This window comes from Callithrix jacchus, chromosome 4, assembly GCF_049354715.1.
Source record: "Callithrix jacchus isolate 240 chromosome 4, calJac240_pri, whole genome shotgun sequence".
NCBI classification, from domain to species: Eukaryota; Metazoa; Chordata; class Mammalia; order Primates; family Cebidae; genus Callithrix; species Callithrix jacchus.
In genome coordinates this window covers 149,175,951-149,199,026 of record NC_133505.1, presented here as the reverse complement: position 1 = coordinate 149,199,026, position 23,076 = coordinate 149,175,951, and the positions used below count along the sequence as shown (strand labels likewise).

Here is a 23,076-nt window from a genome sequence, read left to right as displayed (position 1 = left end):
ACTCCCATGGTGTTTTAAAAGCTATTCACAAATCTTCATGTGTTCCAGAGAGTTCAAAATATATATGTACTATCCTAATAATAACATCTAGGCCAAAATGATTAATTATAGACATTAATTGGGGAAAATGATTTAAGAATATATTTGTTTTCTATTTAGATACTTCTTTCAGCATGTAGAACTTCAAGCAGAAATCACTGCCTTCCATTACCAATGTGGTATCAAAACAGCATTATTTTCTGTAGGTCTCTCTCCAACTAATCTTTCCATTTTTTGCCTTCTTACACTTTTTTTTTTTGAGTTTCTTAAAGAATACAGAAATGACTCTGCTCTATATACACTATATTCAGAGATGTAAAATACAGGTTTGCAGTGATAGGCTTAAATATATATTTGAAAAAACAGATGTTAAAATATAAACCAAATGCTAATTTAGATACCTGGTTATTTCTTTGAACTGGTGATGAGGCAATTCTATTATGACAGTGGCATTTACAATATGACTGTCAATCCTGCAGATCCTATACACACAATTTCTTTAAGATACATGGCATAAAAAGCTACAGTAATGGATCCATTCAAATGATCTAAGAAGGAATTTGTTAAATAGCTAAACATATGTGAGAAACTGGAAGCAGTTTTACCGTCTGTACTTACTTGTAAACTCAATATTTAGAACAACAATAAAGACTAATGGAGACAATTCCTTACTTGAGTTGCTTGTGACAACCTCACAAAAGCTTACTATTCAGTAGCACTAGAGTGATGCTTGAAGCAGAGAAGATATGATTTGGAATGGAAAAGTAATTAGGAAAATGTATAAAAGGTCATTATTTGTAGGAAGCCCCAGATTATCCATATCCTAAAATATCTGTTTGTGAAAAGTAGCTTTCAAGACTTTCTCAATGTATGCAGCAGGTCCTCGAATAACATTGTTTCATTCAACGGAGTTTCATTACAAAGTTGATGAGGAGAAAAGTCAATCCCTGGCTGGGTACCTTTCTGCGTAGGGTCTGCATCCCTTGTCAGCATGAGGTTTCTCCAGATCTTCCAGTGACTTCCCACACTATAAAGCTATGCACCTTAGATTCATTGGCCTGTCTACATAGTGTGAGTGGGTGTGGCTATGTGAGTGTCCCCTGCCATGGGATGGCATCCTGGTCAGGGCTAGTCTCTGCCTGCTGCCCTGAGCTGCCCCGATGGTTCCAGCCACCTGACAGCCTGAACTATATGAAATAAGCAGGTTAGAAAGTCAATGAATGAATGAATACAAAAATTCATAAAGTGTAAGATAATCATATAAATGCACGACGACAAATGATACAGTATGAAGGCACTCAGTGAAGCCCCATACTGATGATTGTTTTGGAACTTCCCAGTGGCAGGAAGTGCTGCTTGCAATTTTCACCTTGCAAATGAACACTTGTTCCTTGATTTAACCCATCACCACCACTAAGATTGCAGTCACTTACTGGCTCATTCAAAATTGGGCAATCAATTATCTTGTTTTCACTAATCTTTCTTAAGTGTATGTATAGTGTATGTATTAACTATAATATTTAATATTAGAAGTGATTCAGTCTTTATTTGGAAGTTTGGTGATGCTTCTGTGATCACAAATATGCTCTAGAAATTTAACTCTTGATTATATCAATCCGCCTGTGTTAAGATTAATTTCATTACATGTCATTTTGCTCAAATTCATAGTTTCTAAGAACCTATAAACAATGTTAATGAAGACTTGCTGTAATTTGAGGCATTAGAAAAAAGCCCTATTGCAAACAACAAAAATAACTTTACACAGAAAAATAGGAACATATCACAAAAGCCAGGCAAACACATTCTGTTGATATACTACGATAAATATATCTGATCATCAAACAAACTCAACTCCGTCCTCTCCTCACAATGCAATATTGGTATTGATGAACTCAGTAAAACTCCGATAGTCAAAAGTTAAAAGGACTGGACAAATTAGATAACAGATTTGACAGTTCTGCCTATCTTTCTTACAGTAAATAAAATGGGATTCTCTAATACGTCAGAATGTAAGCCTGAGAATGTTTACTCTGTTTCCCAAAGAATACGAAATTGTAAATATATAAATGATGATAATCTATGACATGACATTAAATAGCATTTTTCATAAGGTAAAAAAGTAATTCTCTTTTCAATTATTTCCAATTTGGTTACATCAAAAAACATCTTAATTATAGTCTGTCTCTAATACCTTGTTTGTCTTCCTTTTTAAAAAGATAATGAAGGCTTCAGGCTCTAAGATGTGGGAAGGCAATAGGATATATAGAGAATTTTAAAATATTGTTTACATTATATTTATATTCACTTTCCATGTCTGTGTTATAACAAGTAGGACTGGCTTCACTTTACAATCCTGAAATAGATTTTCCCAAGTAAATATAAACGTTTAAGTTAAAAAGTGAGTCAATTTAGGGGGAAAATCATTTGAAATAGTATAGGTGGTTCAGAGATATGGTAAAAATTGTTAAGATGGTACACAAATTTGAGTACACAATTTTGAGAATATTTCTATCACGTAATGACCTGAATATCTTTAAACACTAAGATAAAATTTTTGATTAAGAATTATCTGAACTAGATTTTCTTCATTAATGTAGATCAAGACAGACCATTTTAACTGATCCTAACATTTGCTTGCTTTGTTCAAACTCCAGTGAAGGTTATGACGCAAAGAGAGATGGCCTAAACAAGGCTTTCTTCAATAACGTCAGAAATAACATGACTGAGTGAATACAGCTCCACTCCACCAAGTCAAGGACTCTGAAGCACCGTATAAATGTTCTTGGGCAGCAGAGGATGTGTCAGTCCTAGAGGGAGAATACCACAGAGGCTCTTTGTATGTTCATACAAAGAGTGAAATACTTAGTTAGAATTATAATATTCCCATCTACTGGCTAGAGTCCATGTGAAATATGCACTGGAAATTTCAGCTGCTGTTGCTTTCTTGGGGGTTGCTGGAATTTTTGCTCCATCATAAATCTCCTTGGTGTAACTACCAGAATAACCATAAACACTCCCTGAATCGATGTCTTTATAACCCTAATGAAATTCATATCTACGTTTCATGTAAAATATTCCATACTTCCAATTTAAATGTCCTACAGAGGAAGTTGATATAACCTCTGAAGCCAAGAAAAAATGAACTATGTGGGTTTCTTTTCTCAGGATTTTGGGTCCCTGGTGATATATTACAGATGTCTTGGCCTCATGAACTAAATGATTGGAGTTCAGAAAATTCCTTTGTTTCTAATGCTTCATATTTGAGAATATTACTGTATTAAAAGCAATGGTATGGTCACCTGATTGGAATTTCTCTTTCATTAGAAGAAACTGAAATCAGTCACTCTGAATTACTGAAAGGCCAAGTATGTCGTTCATATAGGAACAGGTTAAATAACTCAGTTCACCTGAATTTTCCTCTATTTCTTACCATATACTGCTGTATTTGTAAATCATAAATAACAGAAAAGTATATTTGGAGAGAAAAAAGCAAGAAGTATTTGAAGTCACTTTGATTGTTGCCATTTAAAAATAGATTTTAGCTGATATATAATCACATTCTATTATTCTTCAGCAAATAAAAATAGAAAGCAAAGTATTACTACGAAAATTGATTTAAATGTCACAAATATATTATCACACTTAAGTGAGAAATTAAATTATTAAAATTACTTGGTTTTCTGAAATTTATAAAATCCTTTAAAACTTGTTTCCTGAAGAAAATTATCTAACAAAATACCATAGAAATACATTTTTCTCTGATCTCTATTATGATGCAAATTACTGCCTTTTAATTAAATGCCTTTCTCTTAAAACTTCCTTTGAAAGAAACTTTGGCTAAAAGTGCAAAAGAGGAGTACTGGAAATGAGCTCATTCCACTGGTCATAAAAATGAGGAACTAAACAGAATTATGCAATAGTTATTAATTTTACTAGTCTGGTAAACCTATAAATGTACCAATTGATTCCAATAACAGAAACTTCATTGGAATAATCATATTTCTATCCTTAGAGTACAATTTTTTTATGTTAGACACACTATAAATATAAAAGGTAATGATTTCTTACCATTCATTTGTTTATCGATTCTGTTAGTAACAGGCATGTTAGTGGTGACAGTGGGTGGTGTAGAACTAGGAGAGTTTACAGTAGCTGGTAATAAAGATGAGAAAGATGTAATTTTGCAAAGAGCTCATGACAGTTAATTTGGATAAGCAATCTATAATTAATGCATTAAAATATAGAGGAAGAATGGAAAACATTTTGAAATACAACAGACTCCAAGGTTATAACATGTAAGATGAAGCAATGCTTTCTGTGGCACATGAAGAATCAGTACACATGGCCTTGGATACTATATTACACAAGGGTCTGGAGCAAGAAAAAAGTGATGAGAGAAAGGACATTTAGATTCTAGATTCTAGACCTAGTTCTCCATTAACAGGCTGGCAATCACACAGTAAAACACTCAATCCTTTAGAACTCAGTTTCCTGAGTTGATCAAAAGAAAAAGTTATGGAAGCCAGTCTATATAAAACCTACAGCTTGAAAGTTATCTAAACCAAGTTTGCCTAATACACTGAGTCTACAGAAATAAAATCTCAGAAAAAAATGTACTTCTTCTTAAGATGACTGTAAAGAAAAGACAAATGAAATGCGTAGACTAAGTCAATAATTTAAAGATTCCAGTAAGTGTACTAAACACTGATGGATAAAAAGTATTTAACAGGGCAAGCCTTACAAGAGAGGCATTTTCAAAGCATTATGTCAGATATCTCAGATGAGAAGAATTTTTAAAATAACATTTTTTAAACTTCAGATCTTGAACTAAACAGAATTACAGATTTTTAAATTTAACAACTTGAAAACTACACTGAGATCATGAAAAAAAACTACTTGATGACTTAATTTTCATAGAGTATTGATCAATAATAATATCAAAGAAATAAATGTCTCCAAAAGGAAAACAAAGATAATAGATAATAATGAGTTACACCCCACACCATCTCCTGCCTGCCCTACTCTCACACAAGACCCACAGAAGAGAGAGGTTTTTACTTCTTCAATCTCACTTCTAATACCTGTCACCTTTGTGCTATGATCTTCTTAATAAGAGATTCAGCTTTTACAAAAGGCCGTGATTCTTAATGTGGTACACAGAGCATGCTACTTCATTATAGAAGTATTTAACAGAATAAATAGATGAAAAGGGTCTATTTTAAGTATTTAACAGAATAAATAGATGAAATGGGTAATGAGGAAGAGCAATGATAAAGCAAAATATTTATATTTTAAAACTTGTATAACTTTAATTACGTATTATTTAGCATGTAGCTACTTAGTACATAATATATAACTGAGATACCATGATATAGTAAGCATCATAATAAACACAGTTACATTAACATTAAGTTACCATAACCATTTTAATCTTAAGATTTAAGTTATCTTGCCATCATAAATTGCCTCAAGGCCCTATCTTAAAGTTAACTGAACATTCAGATTAATTTCCCTCTTTGTTTTATAGACATGAATATTTCTTCAAAGTATTGTACCACTGTATTTATACTGGACTTTTTGCAAGTCCAGTATATTCTTGAGAAGACATGGGGGGAAATGAAACCAACCCTTATTTAATAGGATATAAATTCACATTTTTAAAACTCAGAGCTTTATGGAATTGTGGTTACCCCCCATGTGAATGCATTCTTTCCCCATACCGTATGTCCTGTGCACCCACACAAGTAAAACATTTGCAGAAATTCTTCTGTTTTGCTGTTTTCTGTCTTTCCAAGTGAAAATTCAGATAAAAATCAAAACAATGACAACTACATTATCCAAAATTGCAAGTAGGAAGCAAAGAGATTCCAGAGCACAGTGTGAGCTCCCTACCTTGACAGAGGGTCCCCAGATCTGCACAGCTGGCCAGTTCTGCTGCCGGGAGTGGGATCAGGTAGGAACCTTGACCGACATAGAGAGGATATGTAAGTTTGATGGATGATTTAGTGATATTATCCAGAAAACAATATCATGAATCATATGGTTGATGTTATAGGAGCAGCCCTAGAGAGTCCACCAGTAATTCTTTGATATCAAGAAAGTCTCTTAAGGTCACTGTGCCTTAATTTTCTCAAAATCAAAGTAATGTAATTGCCTTCGAAATCTTCAACTCAATTTATCAGTCATCACACACGAAAAGAAAAGTGGTGCCACTGCTCCTTAAAGTTTGTGCCAAAAGTTCAGGGTTTTTTGTATAATAAATTGTAAGAGTTTGGGTGGGAATTCATACAAATAAAATAATACAAACATCGAGAATAAGTTTCAAAAGCAAAGTTAGATATTATGAATTACTCATAAAATGCATAGTTTTGGTTCATACACCCTAGTGTATGCTATTTGTAATTCCATAAATATGCTTCTGTGACTTCAATTCAGTCTCTGTGTCTTTTTATTTCAAGCTTTCAATGACTCATCCGCAGCAGGAAACAAGTTTTGAGCTGACTTTTTAGTAGAAGTAGTAAATTTTCACTGTTGCATTAAATCTCCTTCTGACAATTAACAGACTTTTTCCAACAGGTTGAGTCTGAGAAAAACTGTCTAAACTTATAACAAAGCATACTGTACCATAAATAAACACACACAAAAAACCAAATATATATATTTATGTATGTGTGTATACACACAAATATATATACACACATGTATAATATGCCCAATATGTTTAATTTTAAGGGACATTTACATAACAGTGATTTTATTCTAATAAACATTTTCTAAACTTTCCTGTGGGAATGTGAGGGCAGAGCTCATGCATGAGCTAATGAAAGATGCATAACTAGGTAAATGGTACACATAAGCAGAAAATAACCTAACAGTTTAACAGTATCTCTGAAGGCATAGTTTCTTCATCTCTGATATCTCAGGGCACCTGGCTCAAGGAAGGAATCATGATAGTTCAGAAAGGCCTGACCTTACAGGCAGGCTATGACATGACACTGACTGGCAAGAAGGTCTTGTCATAGACCTTTACACGTTCATTCAACAAACATTTACTTATCGCCTACATTATGTGAGGTATAGAGGCCAGAATGATGCTTTAAGCTAAGGGAGATGGCTTCCCAATTATAAGTGCTATCTGGTAAGTGCTCTGAACGTGGCAGTGGCCCAAAGGAGGATGTGACAGCAGCTTGGTAAGAAAAGTGAACAGAAAATCCATTTCAAAGGAGGAGGCCCATGAGGCACAGAGGTTGTGAGAGAGCCAGGGGTTAGAGAGTAGAGATAGGTATTTTACTGGCAGACAGCATTGCTGAAACAAATACCAAGGAGGCACTGAAATGGTCTGGCAACCCAAGTCACTGGGCATTACTAAACTAGAGTAAAACCTGATAAGGGGCCAGGCACAGTGGCTCACACCTGTAATCTCAGCAGTTTGGGAGGCCAAAGTGGGTGGGTCTCTTGAGGTTGGGAGTTTGAGAGCAGCCTGACCAACATGGAGAAATCCCATCTCTACTAAAAATCCAAAATTAGCTGGACATGGTGGCATATGCCTGTGACCCCAGCTATTAGGGAGGCTGAGGCAGAAGAATCGCTTGAACTCAGGAGGCAGAGGTTGCTGTGAGCTGAGATCCCACCATTGCACTCCAGCCTGGACAACCAGAGCAAAACTGTCTTAAAAAACAAACAAACAAAAAAAACTGATCAGGATGATCAGATATGTACACAATGGGTAGCTGCTATAAGGCTTTGGAAAATATGAACACTATGAGCACTAGAACCCTATGTTTTTCTTCCAGTGGTTAATCCCACACACTGGAACCCTGAGTGGTGGGTACTCAACGTTGCAAACCAAAAATGAACTTCTAGGCCCCCCAACTCCACAACCATCTGAATGGACTCCTCCTCTTGTCCAATGCCCTTCCAGAGTTAAACTGAAAATCAACTTGAGGCCATGATGGAAGAGAGGGTTGGACATGCCTTATTATACCCCTCCAGCATTCACATGAACACAGACCCTAAGTCTGATAAGAAACATTTACAATCTATCCTCTGTCTCCACAACCCTTTATGTAACCCAGACATTCCTTTCTACTGATAGTAACTCTTTCAATCAATTGTTACTGAGAATAATTTTAACTCTACCTATGCCTTGAAAGCCCCCTCCCCACCACTTCGAACTGTCGCACCCTTCTCCAGACTGAATCAATGTAAATCTTACGTGTATTGATTGATGAATTGTATCCCTAAAACATATAAAAGCAAGCTGTGCCCTGACCATCTTGGGCACATGTCATCAGAACCTCCTGAGGCTGTGTCACAGGTGTGTCCTTAACTTTGGAGAAATAAACTTTTTAAACCAATTGAGACCTGTCTCAGATATTCTGGGTTCACAAGGTGAACTGCTAACATTGTGAACTCTTTCTTAAAGGCAATGGAGGAAAAATGAGGAGGAAGTAAGCAAGAAAAACTGTATTTACATTTGAAAATAATCATTTTAAAACCAAAAGAAGGGAAACAGAAGCAGGAATACTACTAATAATTGAAGCTTGATATCATGAGTAATAAGGATCCACAGAAAAAGATCAATATAGATACAAGAAATTTAAAGATACAATGCATAACATTTAGCAACTAATTAAAGACATGGAATAAAAGGAAGAATAGAGGCTGTTTTGCTAATTTCCAACTTGAGAAATTGGCCCATATCGATCTATAAAAGGAGACAGGAAATAGAAGAGAAGCATACTTAGGTGGGGTAGGGTAAACACTAAGTCCAGTCACGGAAACTGAGGTGTCTGTGTGACACCTACACGCAAACGTGTTTTTGTTAGAGGTGTAACCAGGAAATACTCATCAGAAGCTATAGAGCATTGGGGAATCACTGGAGATAGACTGTAGATTTAAGAAGAAAACAGAATGAAACCACAGATATTCCTATATTAAAGCATCAAATATAAGAAAACGGTAAATATAGTTTTCTTGCCTACCTCCTCTTCCTTTTTCCTCCATTGCCTTTAAGAAAGAGTTCACAATGTTAGCAGTTCACCTTGTGAACCCAGACTTTAAAAGGTAAAAACAGCTTTTACAGAGGTGGTTTTACAGAATTTAAGAGAAGAAAGTTTAATGCAGGATGTGGCAATATCAAGAATACCAAAAGGGCCAAGAATGATGAAGAATGAGAAGAACTTTAACTTTGCATTGGGATTTTGGTAGTACCTCTATGGAAAATAGTTTGAGTTGTATGGGAATGATGAAATCTAGACTGCCAAGGTCTGTGGAATGAACGCAAGAGGAAGCTTGGCTGTGAAAGGAAGCAGAGAGAGCAAGGGGGAGTTTTAAAGATTGAAAACTTAAGCAAATGTACTATGCAAAAAAGAACATTTGAGAAGGCAGAAGTGAAGGCAGGACTGAGGTGGAATTTTATCTTGAATGCTTTTTTGCCTATTATTCCCTTACATCACACTTACTGAATGCCCATCTTTTGTGGGACCTCATTTTTGTAGGTACTTATATTTGTAAAGGACTTCTGCAAACTAAAAAGCCTTCAAAGCTTGAAACTAATGAAATCTCAGCCTCTGTAGCATGCAACAGAGACCCGGGAGGGAGTTCCTGTGGTTCTCATATTACACACAATGTTGGCAGTCAAGGGCTCCTTAGGCCACTTCTGGCACTGATACAATATCTCTGGAAGACAAAGGGAGATAAGGACTCAGTGTTGTGGGAAAGCATTTTTTAGGCAAACTACATTCCCACTACTATGTTAAAAGAGCTTAGAGGTGAAAATAGGAAAATAAAATCAGAAGACCTATGATTTAGAGCAAGATTTTCTTGAACATCAGTTTCATTGCACAGTAATAAGTATACATTTCAATATGTAGCATTCTTTCATGGGAAACTGTAGCATTTACTTCTCAGTATTTTAGTTAGCTGTTCCTTCTGGGGAACTTCTAGTTTAGCAAATTGACATTGCTTTATAAATACTCAATAAACACTATTTTAAGGTAACTCAATATAACAATAAAAATGAAATTGGAATGTTTTTAAGTAAAAATGGTATAAATACAAGTGACTGATTAGAATGAAATTAAATCGATAAATGAAAACTTATATTACAAACACACCAAAGTAAACAAATACATGAAATATCAAAAGTGTACACAAACTTTATTTCTACCCAGTTCCATTTGAGCATATCTGCATAAAAAGTCAATATCACAGTCAGTTTTCCTTGGCTGATGGATTTACACACCAGGAGGTTAAGGAAGAAGAAACAATCCACTCTCCTGGACGGTGATAGGTTTATCATCAACAAATTGGTTTTAGAATATGATCTGTGTGTGTTCACTAAGTTTTGAGGCTACCAGAAAGGTGCTTTCAGGTGTTTAATTACTATTAATGAGACAGCCAAACGACTAGGCAGATAAAAAGGGGTTCCCGGAGAATCTCCCACCCATTCCTCAAGTGTTTATGTCAGATGCTTTTCTGCGGATGAGGGAACCTGCCCACGCCTTTACTGCACATGCGCACAGCAGACTGGAGCCCGACTTGTGTACTGGGGGTGGCGGGGGTAGGTGAAACCACGGGGAATTCATCCCTTATGCAGAGGTGGAGCCTGTTCTCTCCAGCTCGGTGGGGACCTGGGAATCAATCAGTGATGGGGAGGGCTTGTTAGCAGGCCTCCATCTCACTTCGTTGAGTTCTGTTTGTTTTTTCCTTTTTGCCCAATAAAGTCCTGCTCTATTCACCCCTCAATGTATTCTCGTGCCTAAATTTTACTGGTCGTGTGACAAGAACCTGGATTTTAGCTGAACTAAGGAGCAAAGTTCTATTACATTAATAGCAAAATTTAGAGGCAAGTTTTCTTGAAAATATGTAATTACTGAAAACAGGCAGTTGATGAAAAGCTCTAAAACTGTTAATCTTTCTTCTATATCTGTTGTTCTTTGCAAATTATGCTACTGAAAGGAGTCACTATATATTAATATTTACACTATTTATGGTACAAAAGACTGATGTGTAGTCCACTGCTCCTCTCATACCTACTTAATAATACGCCAAATAACAGAAGAACAAATACTCACAGTAAGTTGCAATAACAGAAAAAAAGCAATAATTCTTTCCCATTATTTTGCAGTTGCTTCTAAGATGAATTTTTCAACTTTTCATAAATAAATATATTTAAAGTGAAATTTAGTCATCTACATTCATAAAGAGTTTGGGCATCCTCAGAGTATAAAGTCCTTTGTAATGATAAAGTGATTTTATCTTAATTTTATTATTTAAAAATAATTTAGTATGAATGTGAATGATTACATTCAATCATTTGTTAGAAGTGAAAGGGAGGAGCCAATAATGAATTGGAGTTTTATTGCTATGAAGAACAGAATTGTAATGGTTATAAAAGGATAAGAATCCAAGAGTTCATGAAACCTTAGCATCTCTAAAAAAAATCCTGGTGAGGGAAACAAAAGTAAGTACAAATCCAGAAATTTCTGGAAAAGAATAACAATAAAGTTCTTATGAAGTATGTCTTATCTCTACATCCACAGTAGCTAACAGATGGAAGTGCCTAATAAATGCTTGTTAAAATAAATGTAATTTGTTTGAACTTAGACTATTCATTGAGTTATACTGTACCACTCCTCAGGAAAGAGCAGTAATCAGTAAAATAAATAAATCGAGTAGAGAAGGCACTGTCTGTTCTTTGTGAAAATTGACGGACATTAGCCAGTATTTAAAGTTGAATCATAACACAGGCAAATAAATACTTGCACCTGTAATTAAAGAGTCCACTAAAAATGTATCTATCCATGTGGGTCATAAAACTGAATATGTTTAATAAAACTGTTCTAAGAAAAATGAAGATGCTATAAAATGAAAAAGAATTATTGCTAAATCAAGCATTTCATTTTTAAAAGGACTGACAGGTTTAACCATGTCTTTAAAAATCTGCTGAAAATTTCCTAATTAAGGTACATTTTCCAAATAGTTTTAGAAAAGTATAAGAAAACAAAGTCATTTTCTAAAATTATCAGAATACTTATTAATAATATATCAATTTTATTAAGGCTAAGATGTTTAATATGTGAAACAAATGGCAGAACATTTTAATGTTAAATTGAGTCTGTTCAATTCTACTATGCTATTTTTATACTAAAATTTATTAGCAATATAACTTTGCAAAATCTATTTATTTTTCTATCACAAATTGATCCTGAAATAAAAGCTCATATTTAGCAGACATTGTCAGTTCAATGGAATGCTAGAAATAAAATTCTATTCTCCTATTGGTTACTGTACTGATCATAGAAATTATGATAACCATAAACTGCAAGATGCTTTCATTTTTTGGAAAAAAATGAAAGGTTAAAATGTTAACAGGGTACACTTATCAAAGATTTGCTTAGCTAATAAGCTTTGATATAATCTCTGTTATAGGTATTTCCTGTCAGTTAATGAGTGACTTGGGTTCTTCAACTCCCAAAGCTGATGATTAAGCAGCAGGAAATTCCCTCTTTCATCATTACTCCTGAAACACGGTCCAGGACAGCTGAATGTCTGGAATGTGAGTGTTTAACGTCATCTTGGAATGGCAAGAAGATCACTATAAAAGTTAAAAAAGACTCAAATATATTAACTCTGTTAAGTTCATGATTCCCTTTTGATGAAATTGTTTTGAAAACTTATTGATGACTAAGGTACATGAGTATGTATTTGATGAACTCTGATCATCTTAAGGCTTGGGAAAGGAGTCTTAAGGCAGAGTTTAAGAAATTATGAGAACTGCATGATCTTACATCTAAACAGGTGGAATCTAAATAGGTTGAATTCATAAAAGCAAAGGATAGAATGGTGGTTTCCAGGGGCTCAGTGGTGGACAGGGCACAGGAGTGGAGAATATATGGTCAAAGGATGGAAAATTTCAGTTAGACTGGAATAATATGTTCAAAACATCTATTGTACAACATGATGACTATTGTTAATGAAAATAATTGTATACTTGAAAACTGCTGAGAGATTTTAAATGTTCTCCCTACAAATAAGTACATGAAATAATAATGTATGTTAATTAGCTCATATTAGTCATTCCACAATGGATGTGTGTGTGTGTATATATATATATATATATCTCAAAACATGTTGTATACCGTAAACACATATAGTTTTTATCAATTAATTTTAAAACGTTTTAAAATAAGTATTCCCAGACATAAACACTACACAAGGAGACAGGAGACATGTTTGGAGCCCACCAGCTGCCTCTACCACTTACTTTCTCTAAGCTTCAGTTTCCTCTCCTGTATAAAGGGAGTGGCATAAATCAGTATTCCTATTTAAATGCCTATCAGGGCCAGAAAGCAATCTAAAGATGAAAAGGGGGCTGGAGTGGGAAAAATAAGGGAGTCTTAAGGGCTGAAGTAAACTGGGAAGCCCCTTTGAAAGCAGCAGCCACCATTTAGCTCCAGCAGTGTTGACCATGCAAAAATGCTAACCTAGTGTATTTTGTTTACCAGAAAAATCCAAAACTTCATTTTTCTGTGAAATGTAATTTTTTAATATCAGAAATAATTCATCCATTAAAAGCACTGTGTGGAAGAAATGTAAATTAACAGGAACAAATAAATGTTACCACCATCAGCCATGTCTTAGGGCTAAACTAGCCTGTGGGTGAATAGTTTCTTTTCCCTAGCTGAGGAGATCTAGCAGGTCTTTTCTAGTACTGTCCAAAGTATGTGCTTCAGCAAAGTGGACTCGCACGATTCTTTAGACTAGTTTTAGGGGTTGGCAAATGTTTTCCTAAACGTCTTATAGTGTATTGATCACAATCAATTAATACCGCCATTGTAGCATAGAGGCAGCCATAAACAGTGTATAAACTAACGGGTATGTCTGTGTTACAACGAAACTTTATGTACAAGAACAAGTGGGCTTAGTCCCAGTTACTCAGAGGGCTGAGATTAGAACTGTGTTAGCCCAAGAGTTTGAGGCCAGTCTGGGCAACATAATAAGACCCCATCCAAAAAAAGTAAAAGAAACACAAGTATAAAAAAACATGTGTGGCGGGCACGATGGTTCATGCCTGTAATCCACTGCTTTGAGAGGCTGAGGAGGGAGAATCACATAGAGCCAGGAGTTCAAAACCAGCCTTAATAACATAGTGAGACCTCATCTCTACAAGAAATTTCTTTTTTTAAGAGTTGAGGTTTCACCATGTTAGCCAGAATGGTCTTGATCTCCTGACCCTGTGATCCTCCCGCCTCGGCCTCCCAAAGTGCTGGGATTATAGGTGTGAGCCACTGTGCTCCACCTAAGAAATGTTTTAAAAAATTAGTTGGGCATGGTGGTACACACTTGAGGTGCTACCTATTCAGGAGAGCTGTAGTAGGAGTATCAATTGAGCCCAGAAGTTGAAGGTTATAGTGAGCTATGATGGCACTACTGTAGTCCAGCCTGGGGGACAGAGTGAAACCCTGTCTCTAAGGAAGTAAACAAAAAAACACATGGCCTGTCACAGGCCGTCCTAATTTGCCAACCTCTGGTCTAGAGAAATTCTAAGATAAACTTAGAAATCCCTGTAAAACTGTATCATACTTTTTCATAATTAGGTATCCAAGAAGTAATGTGGGAAACAAATATTGTTTGTTTGAAACAAATATGTTAACACACTCAAAGCTGGTGACTTCTCACAGAATGCACTGAATGCCAGGGAGATGGCTCTTGGACTTTCATACTTCTCCCCTGGGCAAGAATGAGCTTCCCTACTCTAGTACTAAACCTCATATTCTAATCTGGTTTATGCTGAATGACAGTCTAATTTATACTGGTTAGAAGAGCACAGCTCTAACACCAAACTTTCCAAGGTCCAATCCTGGTTTGGCTACTTACTAATTGACACTGGAGAAGTTGTTTAATCTCCATATGCTTCAGATTCTTTATTTGCAAAACAAGGTTAATTATAGAACTTCCAACATGGGACCTATGATGTAGGTAACCAATCAACATGTATAAAGTGCTTAAAATGATATTTAGTGCAAAATGTGTGTTCAATTTAAATATAATTTAAGTATTAGCAATAATTAACACAGCCATATTTGTTTTGGTTGCTGACATCTTCAAACATCATCTCATTTTAAAAAAAAGGCAAATATAGTCTATATTATGACTTTTTAATAATTGCCCATTATATGGTGAAAAGAGACCCCTGAATTAAAGACAGTCACCCACAATGCAGGAAGTATACCATTTCCTCTCTTTATTCTTCACTGTCCCACAGCAAACATATATACTTGACCTTCTCAATTTCTTCTCTGATAAAAGACTTCTCAAGGAATCCCTGAGAGTTCTTTATAGCTTATCCTACACTCAGAGAAGATCTTAGGGAACACCATCAGCTCTTACAAAGCTCTGCAGTTTCTCTGTGGAACAGGGTTGTGGTTTATCTGCTTTCCAACATCCTACAAGGAAATATCTTTCAAATGACATCACTTTGTAGCCCTTCCATCACCTCTAGGAGTGCCATGGGCCACTACAAGAGGTGGGTAACAGGAGTTCCCAGGCCAGAAGGGCAGGCATGGGTCTGAGAAGCTGGGGGTATGTCTGTGACTAAAATGTATATATTATCACTACCTTAGATTTAGTCACATGATATTTAAAGTTGATAATGAAACTTCTACTTTTTGTGCTCGAATCGATCCTATAATAAAATAAAGGCTTCCAGAATTAACTTGTATAAATAGAGAATATTAGGTGCAGTTCTATTTTAATACAATTTTTATCACAGATTTCTTAAAATATTCTGAATTTAGCTACTTGCAATAATAGCACATTTATAGTCTCATGAGGAAGAACCAGAGAGAGCACAGTATTTGAAACTATAAATCCTCATTTTTAAGAAATGGAGAAAAATGTTCAAAGAAAAAATGGATAATTCCTGATTATTAAGATTTTCTACAAAATGGACATTTTGATATTTAATACTGGCTGAGTAGATACTGTTCTCTTAGGTTTATTTAAGCCATTCAATTGAAATTTAATTCCAGGATAAAGATCTGTTATTACTGTATCTCCTTTGTGATTAAAAACAGTAACTAGCCAGGCATGGTAGTTCACGTTTGTAATCCCAGCACTTTGGGAGCTGAGGTAGATGGACCACTTGAGGTCAAGAGTTCCAGATCAGCCTAGCCAACATGGTGAAACCCCATCTCTACTAAAAAAAAAAATACAAAAATTAGCCAGGCGTGGTGGCATACCCCTGTGGTCCCAGATACTTGGGAGGCTGAGGTATGAGAATTGCTCAAGCCTGGGAGGTGGAGTTTGCAGTGAGCCAAGATCGCCCCACTGCACTCCAGCCTGGGTGACACAGTGAGACTCTGTTTCAAAAAAACAAAAACAGCAATAACTTTCTTATTAATTTCTTTTGTTTCAAGCCTAGTGTTAACATTTCTATTGAGACTCCATAATTATAACTGTGTTATATTAGTGATAAACAGTGTGTGATATTTTATGACATAGGGGAAACTTAAGAATGGTAAAACCAAATGTCTTGATGGAGCATGCATGGCTTGTAATCAAATGTGTGCTGTAATAGCTGAGCAGACAATGTTTTAAAAATTAAAAGAGCTTTTGAATGACAACTATATATATTGCATAACTATATATGTGTATATATAGTGTGAATATATATATATACATACATATATGTGTGTGTAAAATTCCTTGTTCACAATCATATTCATAGAACAATACTAAAAGAAAAGGAACATGCTACAAACTCACCACAGCTTAGGTTGCTTTCAGCTTTCAGAGCTAGATTTGGGATATTCCAGAAGTCATTTTGCCAGTCGACTACATTCCCTTTCACATTACAGCTGAGGTTGGAGAGGATTTTGGAATTCATGGTAAAATTCCAAAGTCGAAAGTTATAAATGTCCCCTTTTAGAGAGGCAATTTCATTTTGATTGGAGCCCAAAAACAGTTTTCCATTCCCAGGAATAACTTTACTAATGGTAGAATCACATTGAACTATTTCATAGTTTCTTTTGAAATTTACACCAACAGAGCCCAAAGAATTATTCCAAACAAGGCAGAGCTGCTCAAAGCTTTCTGCAAAAATGTCTTCTTTTTCCTTGACAGGTAATGCATTGTTCAGCAAGCATTTTGAATCTGAAATGGATAGAAAGTAGCCACTCTTGGCCTTTCCAAAACTGAGCAATTGTGTGAAGGATGCATTTGAGTAGGAGAAAGCTGTCCAATCATTGTCTTCATGGCCGACTTTGGTTGCTTCAAAGCAGAGTGTGAAAGCACTGAGCTCTGGAATGGAGACACTTTTTGCAATAGATACCTGGTAAGCATCTGATGTCTGGGGTAAAATGACCTTTTGATTCCTTAAGGACACAGCAACTAGGACAAAACACAACAGAGATAAACCTGTTAACTTCAGAACACAGACAAATGTGATGCAAAACATCAAGCCCTCCACCACCTTCTACTAGTTAACTTTTTACCTACCATTTGCCCCATCCCTCCCCGCTTTCTCATCCATCCTTTGTCACCAGCCCATTACCAATTGTCTGATATCAATAATAATAAGAAGAAATTCTACTCATTTCATCTCTAGTTATGATTGGATCTCACACCTAAATTTTTGAGTGACAGCCAGCCAAGCTGTTAAGTATTTTTTAAACCTGAAACTAAGAAATTAACAATTTAAAAGCCCCAACTACCTAATTGAGCAAATAACTGGTTTCAGGAAGGCTTTGCTTATTCATTAAGTTATCAAAAATACTATTTTTCAAGTGATTTCTAAACATAAATCATAGTTCTTATTTTCATCAATGATTACTTTTCACTCTTCCCAAACATTTCTGTGCTACCATCTTCGTTTCAGATACTCTATATCCTCCTATTTTTTCCCGCCATCATCAGGCTGTTTTAGGAACAAATACAAAGATAATTCTATTAAGGAGAGGGGATCTAGTGAAAAGTCCAACAAAATGGAAATGTAAGGTATCCAGGCAAATAACTACTTTTTGAGTAGTAAAAGAGCAGACCATAGAGCTTCCTACTCCAGCTCTTCTGGGTAGCGGCCATGTGACCCTGCGTATGTTACTTCATCTCTCTCTACCTTTGTCTTATCTGTAAAATGGGCAACAATGGCACCTATTGCATATATGGTCAATGAGAATTAAATAAGTTAATATGCCCAAAGTTTAGAGCAGTGCCAGTACCACAGCAATAAAGAGCAAGTACTATTATTATACTAGATGTGCAATAAATTCAAAATAGAAATGTATTCACCTAAACCTTCTATGTTACATGCAAAATTATTAAATAATACTATAGATTTAGCCCTATGCTAATCTAATAGCCATTGTGAAACTAATTTGAGAAAGAAGTACTTCTCCTAAAAAATGCTTTTTAATACTGGTTTCATATGAGTAACAGTTTGAATATATTTTAATATTCAGTACAAGAATAGTTCTATATAAAACATCATTTTAATATAACTATTCTAGTAAAAATCTGTGATAGAATTTAAAGGAATCATGGATTTTAGTCTACCTTTTAAATATAAAGCAGTTTATAGGTCTACTTAACGCAAAGAGAAACTTGAACAATTGAACCAGTACTCCACATGCATTGTTAAAATTAAAAGCCTAAAAATAGATATCACCATCAACATTTTATTGGTGGTTATGGCTGGGTGGCAGTTGTACAGTTAATTCTAATTTGCTTCTTTTTTTCCCCAATGTCCTATATTTATCATTTTCAAAAGATTAATTTGAAAAATTGTAAACATTATTTTGAAAAATTTAAGCATGTGTGTTTTAACTATGGCAAACACAAATAGCTCCACAATTAAAAAAAATACAGTTTATAATAGTGAGGATCATTTTCATAGTTTTACCTTTCTTTTTGCTTGTTTTCACTTAGAAAGTTCAGAAGAAAAAAACCAGAATAACTAAGTCATAGCAGTCATTTTTATAGTTGTACCTTTCTGTTTGTTTTTACTTAGAAAGCTCAGAAGAAGAAAAACCAGTAATAACTAAGTCTTATCATACTGAAGCTTGAGTTTCTTTAGGGAAACGCAGGTTTTAGAGAGAAAGATTATTTAAATGTTCTGTTGTAACAGAACATGGAAAACATATTTAATAAAAGTATGCTTATTTCCTTCAGTTGGCCATTTTTAGGAGGCTTTCCTCAAGCTGTGTTATTTATTAGCTTAAGTTGTTAATAGCTTGTTAAAAATTTATGTTCATTTTCTGTATTTGTTCCCTACTATAGTTCCTTAAAAGGGCAACATAAAAACCCAAAATAAAATGATTTCTAAATAAGGAGGTTTTAAATTTTCAATGGAGAGATGTTAGAATTACAGATTTTAATTATTAGCAGTGGAATATCTACAGTGTCTTCCAAGCAGCCTTTAAATGTTCTACATATGAACAATATAAAAGAATTCAACTCTAATATAACCAGATTTTGGATCTGGTAATTATAATTTGCTAACTAGAATGCTCAGAGAATATTAACAGGTTCTTGCCCTTAAATCCCAATCCTAATCATTCACATTCACATAAAAGAGCATAAGTCTGACTTCTGGTCCTTGTGTTTACTGCAGAACATGTTAAATGAAAGCAGAAGGTTGGCGCTGCCTTTGGTTTACATACCTCTGATGTAGCTGGCATTGAAACCTTTCTTCTGGATGCTAAAGTCACTTGAAAAGGACACATGCATCTCATTCACACTTGAGTTAAATGATAGGCCTTTGGCAGTTGCTCCACAAAATTTAGTCTGGCTCTCTCCATTATCAAGGGATAATGAGTCATAAATGCAATTGGGAGCTTCTTCAATGTCGAAGTCGTTAAACGTTATTTGAATGATGTAACCAGTGGGGGCTCGGAGGGTCCACATGCAAGCCTGGCTGTTCGGGTAGTCATTAGGGTAGCATGGAGAAGTAAAGGTCCCAGAAGGGTTGGACAAAACCACTCGGCAGTTGGCACATCCCCACACTGCTGGCCAGACAAAAGAGAGACAGAGAAAAGGGCTGGGTTCAGATGTGTACAATAAACCAAGAATACCACACACTGGGGACAATCAAGCAGTAAATACTTAAAAATAACAAACTACAATCATGAAATATAATGGAAAATGAAACCATCTTGAGGAGAAAAAACAAATACCAATAAAGCAACAAAAAGTAAAAGGGAAATAAAAAATTTTAAAGCAACAAATTCTTAAACTTGGGAGGCTATACAGTCGAGAATCTGATGACAGTTTTAGGAACTCTTTCCAGTAAAATGAGCAGGGGCCGCACACATTACAATTTCAAGGAGTGAAATGAAGCCTCAGGAGCCAACAGTGCAATTCACAAATGTTCACTGATCCAACTTAAGAATCTCTACTCTAGAGAGCAACTGAACTGGGGTGGAGGGGGTTATAGAATGATAAAGACAGTACTCGATATTATAAATCATGGGTATAAAGGAAGAGAAACTCTTAGAGAATGAATATTTTCATAGAAAGCTACCAATAGAAAAAATAATAAGCTATCTTCTGGCAGACTACATTTTTGTTCCTAAAATTCAAATAAATAGCATCACCTTGCCTACATGGATTACTTACAGTTTTGAGTTTGTTCACTTACCCCCTTCGTTTGTCACAGTTGGTAATTACATGCTTGTGGGCTCATCTCATGTACTCATTCATCCAGTGAATATTTGTTGTGAGCCTGTTATGTGCCAAGCACTATTCTAAATAATATATACCAGTGAGCAGGAAAGACAAAGTCTCTGTATAAAGGACTCTTGTTTTTTTTTTGAGACAGAGTTTTGCTGTGTCGCCCATGCTGGAGTGAAGTGGCATGATACCAGTTCACTGCAACCTCCACCAACCAGGTTCAAGAGATTCTAGTACCTCAGCCTCCCGAGTAGCTGGGATTACAGGTGTGCACCCTTACACCTGGCTGGATAAAGGATTCTTATACTTCAGTCTTGGACCTAAAGATAACAAGTATAAGGAGAGCTAAAGGTGGGGAAGAAAAGTAAAGCAAAGGATAAAAAGAGACTGAAATGAATGCTGGAGATGGTGGTTCTCCAAAGAGGTGACATTTGAGGAGAGACCTAACTGAATGAAGTGAGGGAGCATGTCATGAGCACACTAGAGAATGGCACTGCAGGCCACGAATGGAAAAATTAAAACCCATTGTAAATGAACATTGATCTTTCCCATGGAACTGCAAGGCCTATGAGATCTAAGATAATGTCACCTTTACTCATCACTGTATTCTCAGTGTACAGTTCATAATAAATATTATTGGAATAAATTATGTAAAGGAAAAAACCTTCTGAGGTAAACAGGAAATGCTTTTATCCCATATTCACTAATGAAAACAGGTTCTTCTCAATTATTATTTGTCCCACAGTTGGAACCAGAAACCAAGGTCTACTATCTTCCTGCCCAGAGATGCTTTTGCAACTAATATTAACATTGCTTTTACATATTTATATAAATGAAGACAATAATCTCATTTATCCAAAATTCTGGATAAATTGCCATTAAATGGACACATAAACTTTCCAACAATAAAGTAAACATATTAATTAAAATAACTAAATTTATTATATCCCTCCCTCTTTTAATGAGTTGACCAGTTATATGCTATAACATTTCTTGAAAAATGGTAATTACTACAAATATTACTATTCTTCTATGATATGGTGATATATTCAAGGACTAATTTGATGTTTTATACCACTCAGTTGAGGTTTTTCTATTCTTTGTGGCCACCTTGTATTACGCAATGTTTCACTTTGTAGACTCTATCCCCATCCATTCTTTTTAACTTGTCCTCCTCTGTTCTTTTTAAGTCTCTGATATCTTGTACAAGACTAAAGACAGACAATGGAGAACAAATGATGATCATCAAGTGTCTGCCAAACGCCTTCTCCTATCTATCCCTGGAGTACCATGTTTCTGTTTTGCAGCACTATTCAGAGCACTTGCGTTACTTCCATTTGCGAGATGATTTTCTTATTGTCAATCTTCATCCACTAGCTTTTAAACTCAACAAGCAGAGGGTGTGTGACTGTCATATTTGCCATTCTACTTTCCAGCACCCTACAACATCCCTGGAACATGGGAGATCTTCAGTAAAATTTGCTCTATTTATTAACAAATGAATAGCTTAAATGAATGGAAACATGCCTAAATTAAAGAATGACTCCATGCAGTATAACCAAGTCAAATAAATTCTTAGTATGAAAAGAAGATAGAATATACGTGCTCTGGAACATCTCTTTGGGTGGGGTGTTGGGCTGTTTCTTCCAATTATATCACTCATAGCACAGGACTGAGATGACAGGGACTTTCTGATAAGTTCAGCTTCATGTTACTTTGCCTTGGGCTCAGGAGAGACATAATCCTAGTAAATTAAAAATAATTTATCTACTTATAAGCACTGGAGATTAAAAATATAAAGGAAAATAAGCAACAATCTCAGTGTCATCCCAACATGCAGACAGGCAGCATCATTTTTCCAAGATGAGACACTATCCTTTATATACAAGGCCCAGGTAATGTTCATGACTTTATCTTACATATTATTTTTGCCAAATTCTTCCCTAAGAACTGAAGAAATTGTATAAGAAAATGTATTATCATTATTTTTTAGAGTCAGGGTATGGTCTCCGTCACCCAGGCAGGGATGCAGTGGCCCTCGCTGCAGCCTCAAACTCCTGGGCTCAAGCAATCCTCCCACCTTGGCTTCCAGAAGTACTGAAATTACAGGCCTGAACCACCATGCCTGCCGAAGGGGATAAGAAAGTTAAATCTGACTGATAACTCTGGCTGTGTAATCTTAAACAAGTTAATTTATCTGTGCCTCAGTATTTCCACCTTTACACTGGTGATAATGACAGCACTCACTTCCCAAAGTTATTGGGAGGATAACATAGATTAATATTGGAAAGTCCTGGAAATCATACTTGAGACTAGTATTAATAATTACTATAACACAAAATCAGTGCATTTAAAATTAAAGAG

The 23,076-nt window shown here is 35.5% G+C and overlaps 1 protein-coding gene across 12 annotated transcripts in view; it reads right to left on the bottom strand.

The window, feature by feature from the left end:
- Positions 1–23,076, bottom strand: part of ADGRG6 (adhesion G protein-coupled receptor G6) — a 151,598-nt gene that overhangs the window by 54,109 nt on the left and 74,413 nt on the right. For 3 of the 12 annotated variants that reach the window (XM_035296883.3, XM_035296879.3, XM_035296880.3), the window contains exons 3-6: positions 19,704–20,048; positions 16,813–17,436; positions 5,932–6,000; positions 4,108–4,191 (exon numbers count right to left, since the gene is read on the bottom strand). In XM_035296883.3, coding sequence (XP_035152774.1) covers positions 4,108–4,191; positions 5,932–6,000; positions 16,813–17,436; positions 19,704–20,048 — 1,122 coding nt within the window. The remainder of the gene's footprint in view (positions 1–4,107; positions 4,192–5,931; positions 6,001–16,812; positions 17,437–19,703; positions 20,049–23,076) is intronic. The other 9 variants (XM_017971439.4, XM_008995170.5, XM_035296881.3 and 6 more) reach the window with 3 other exon arrangements.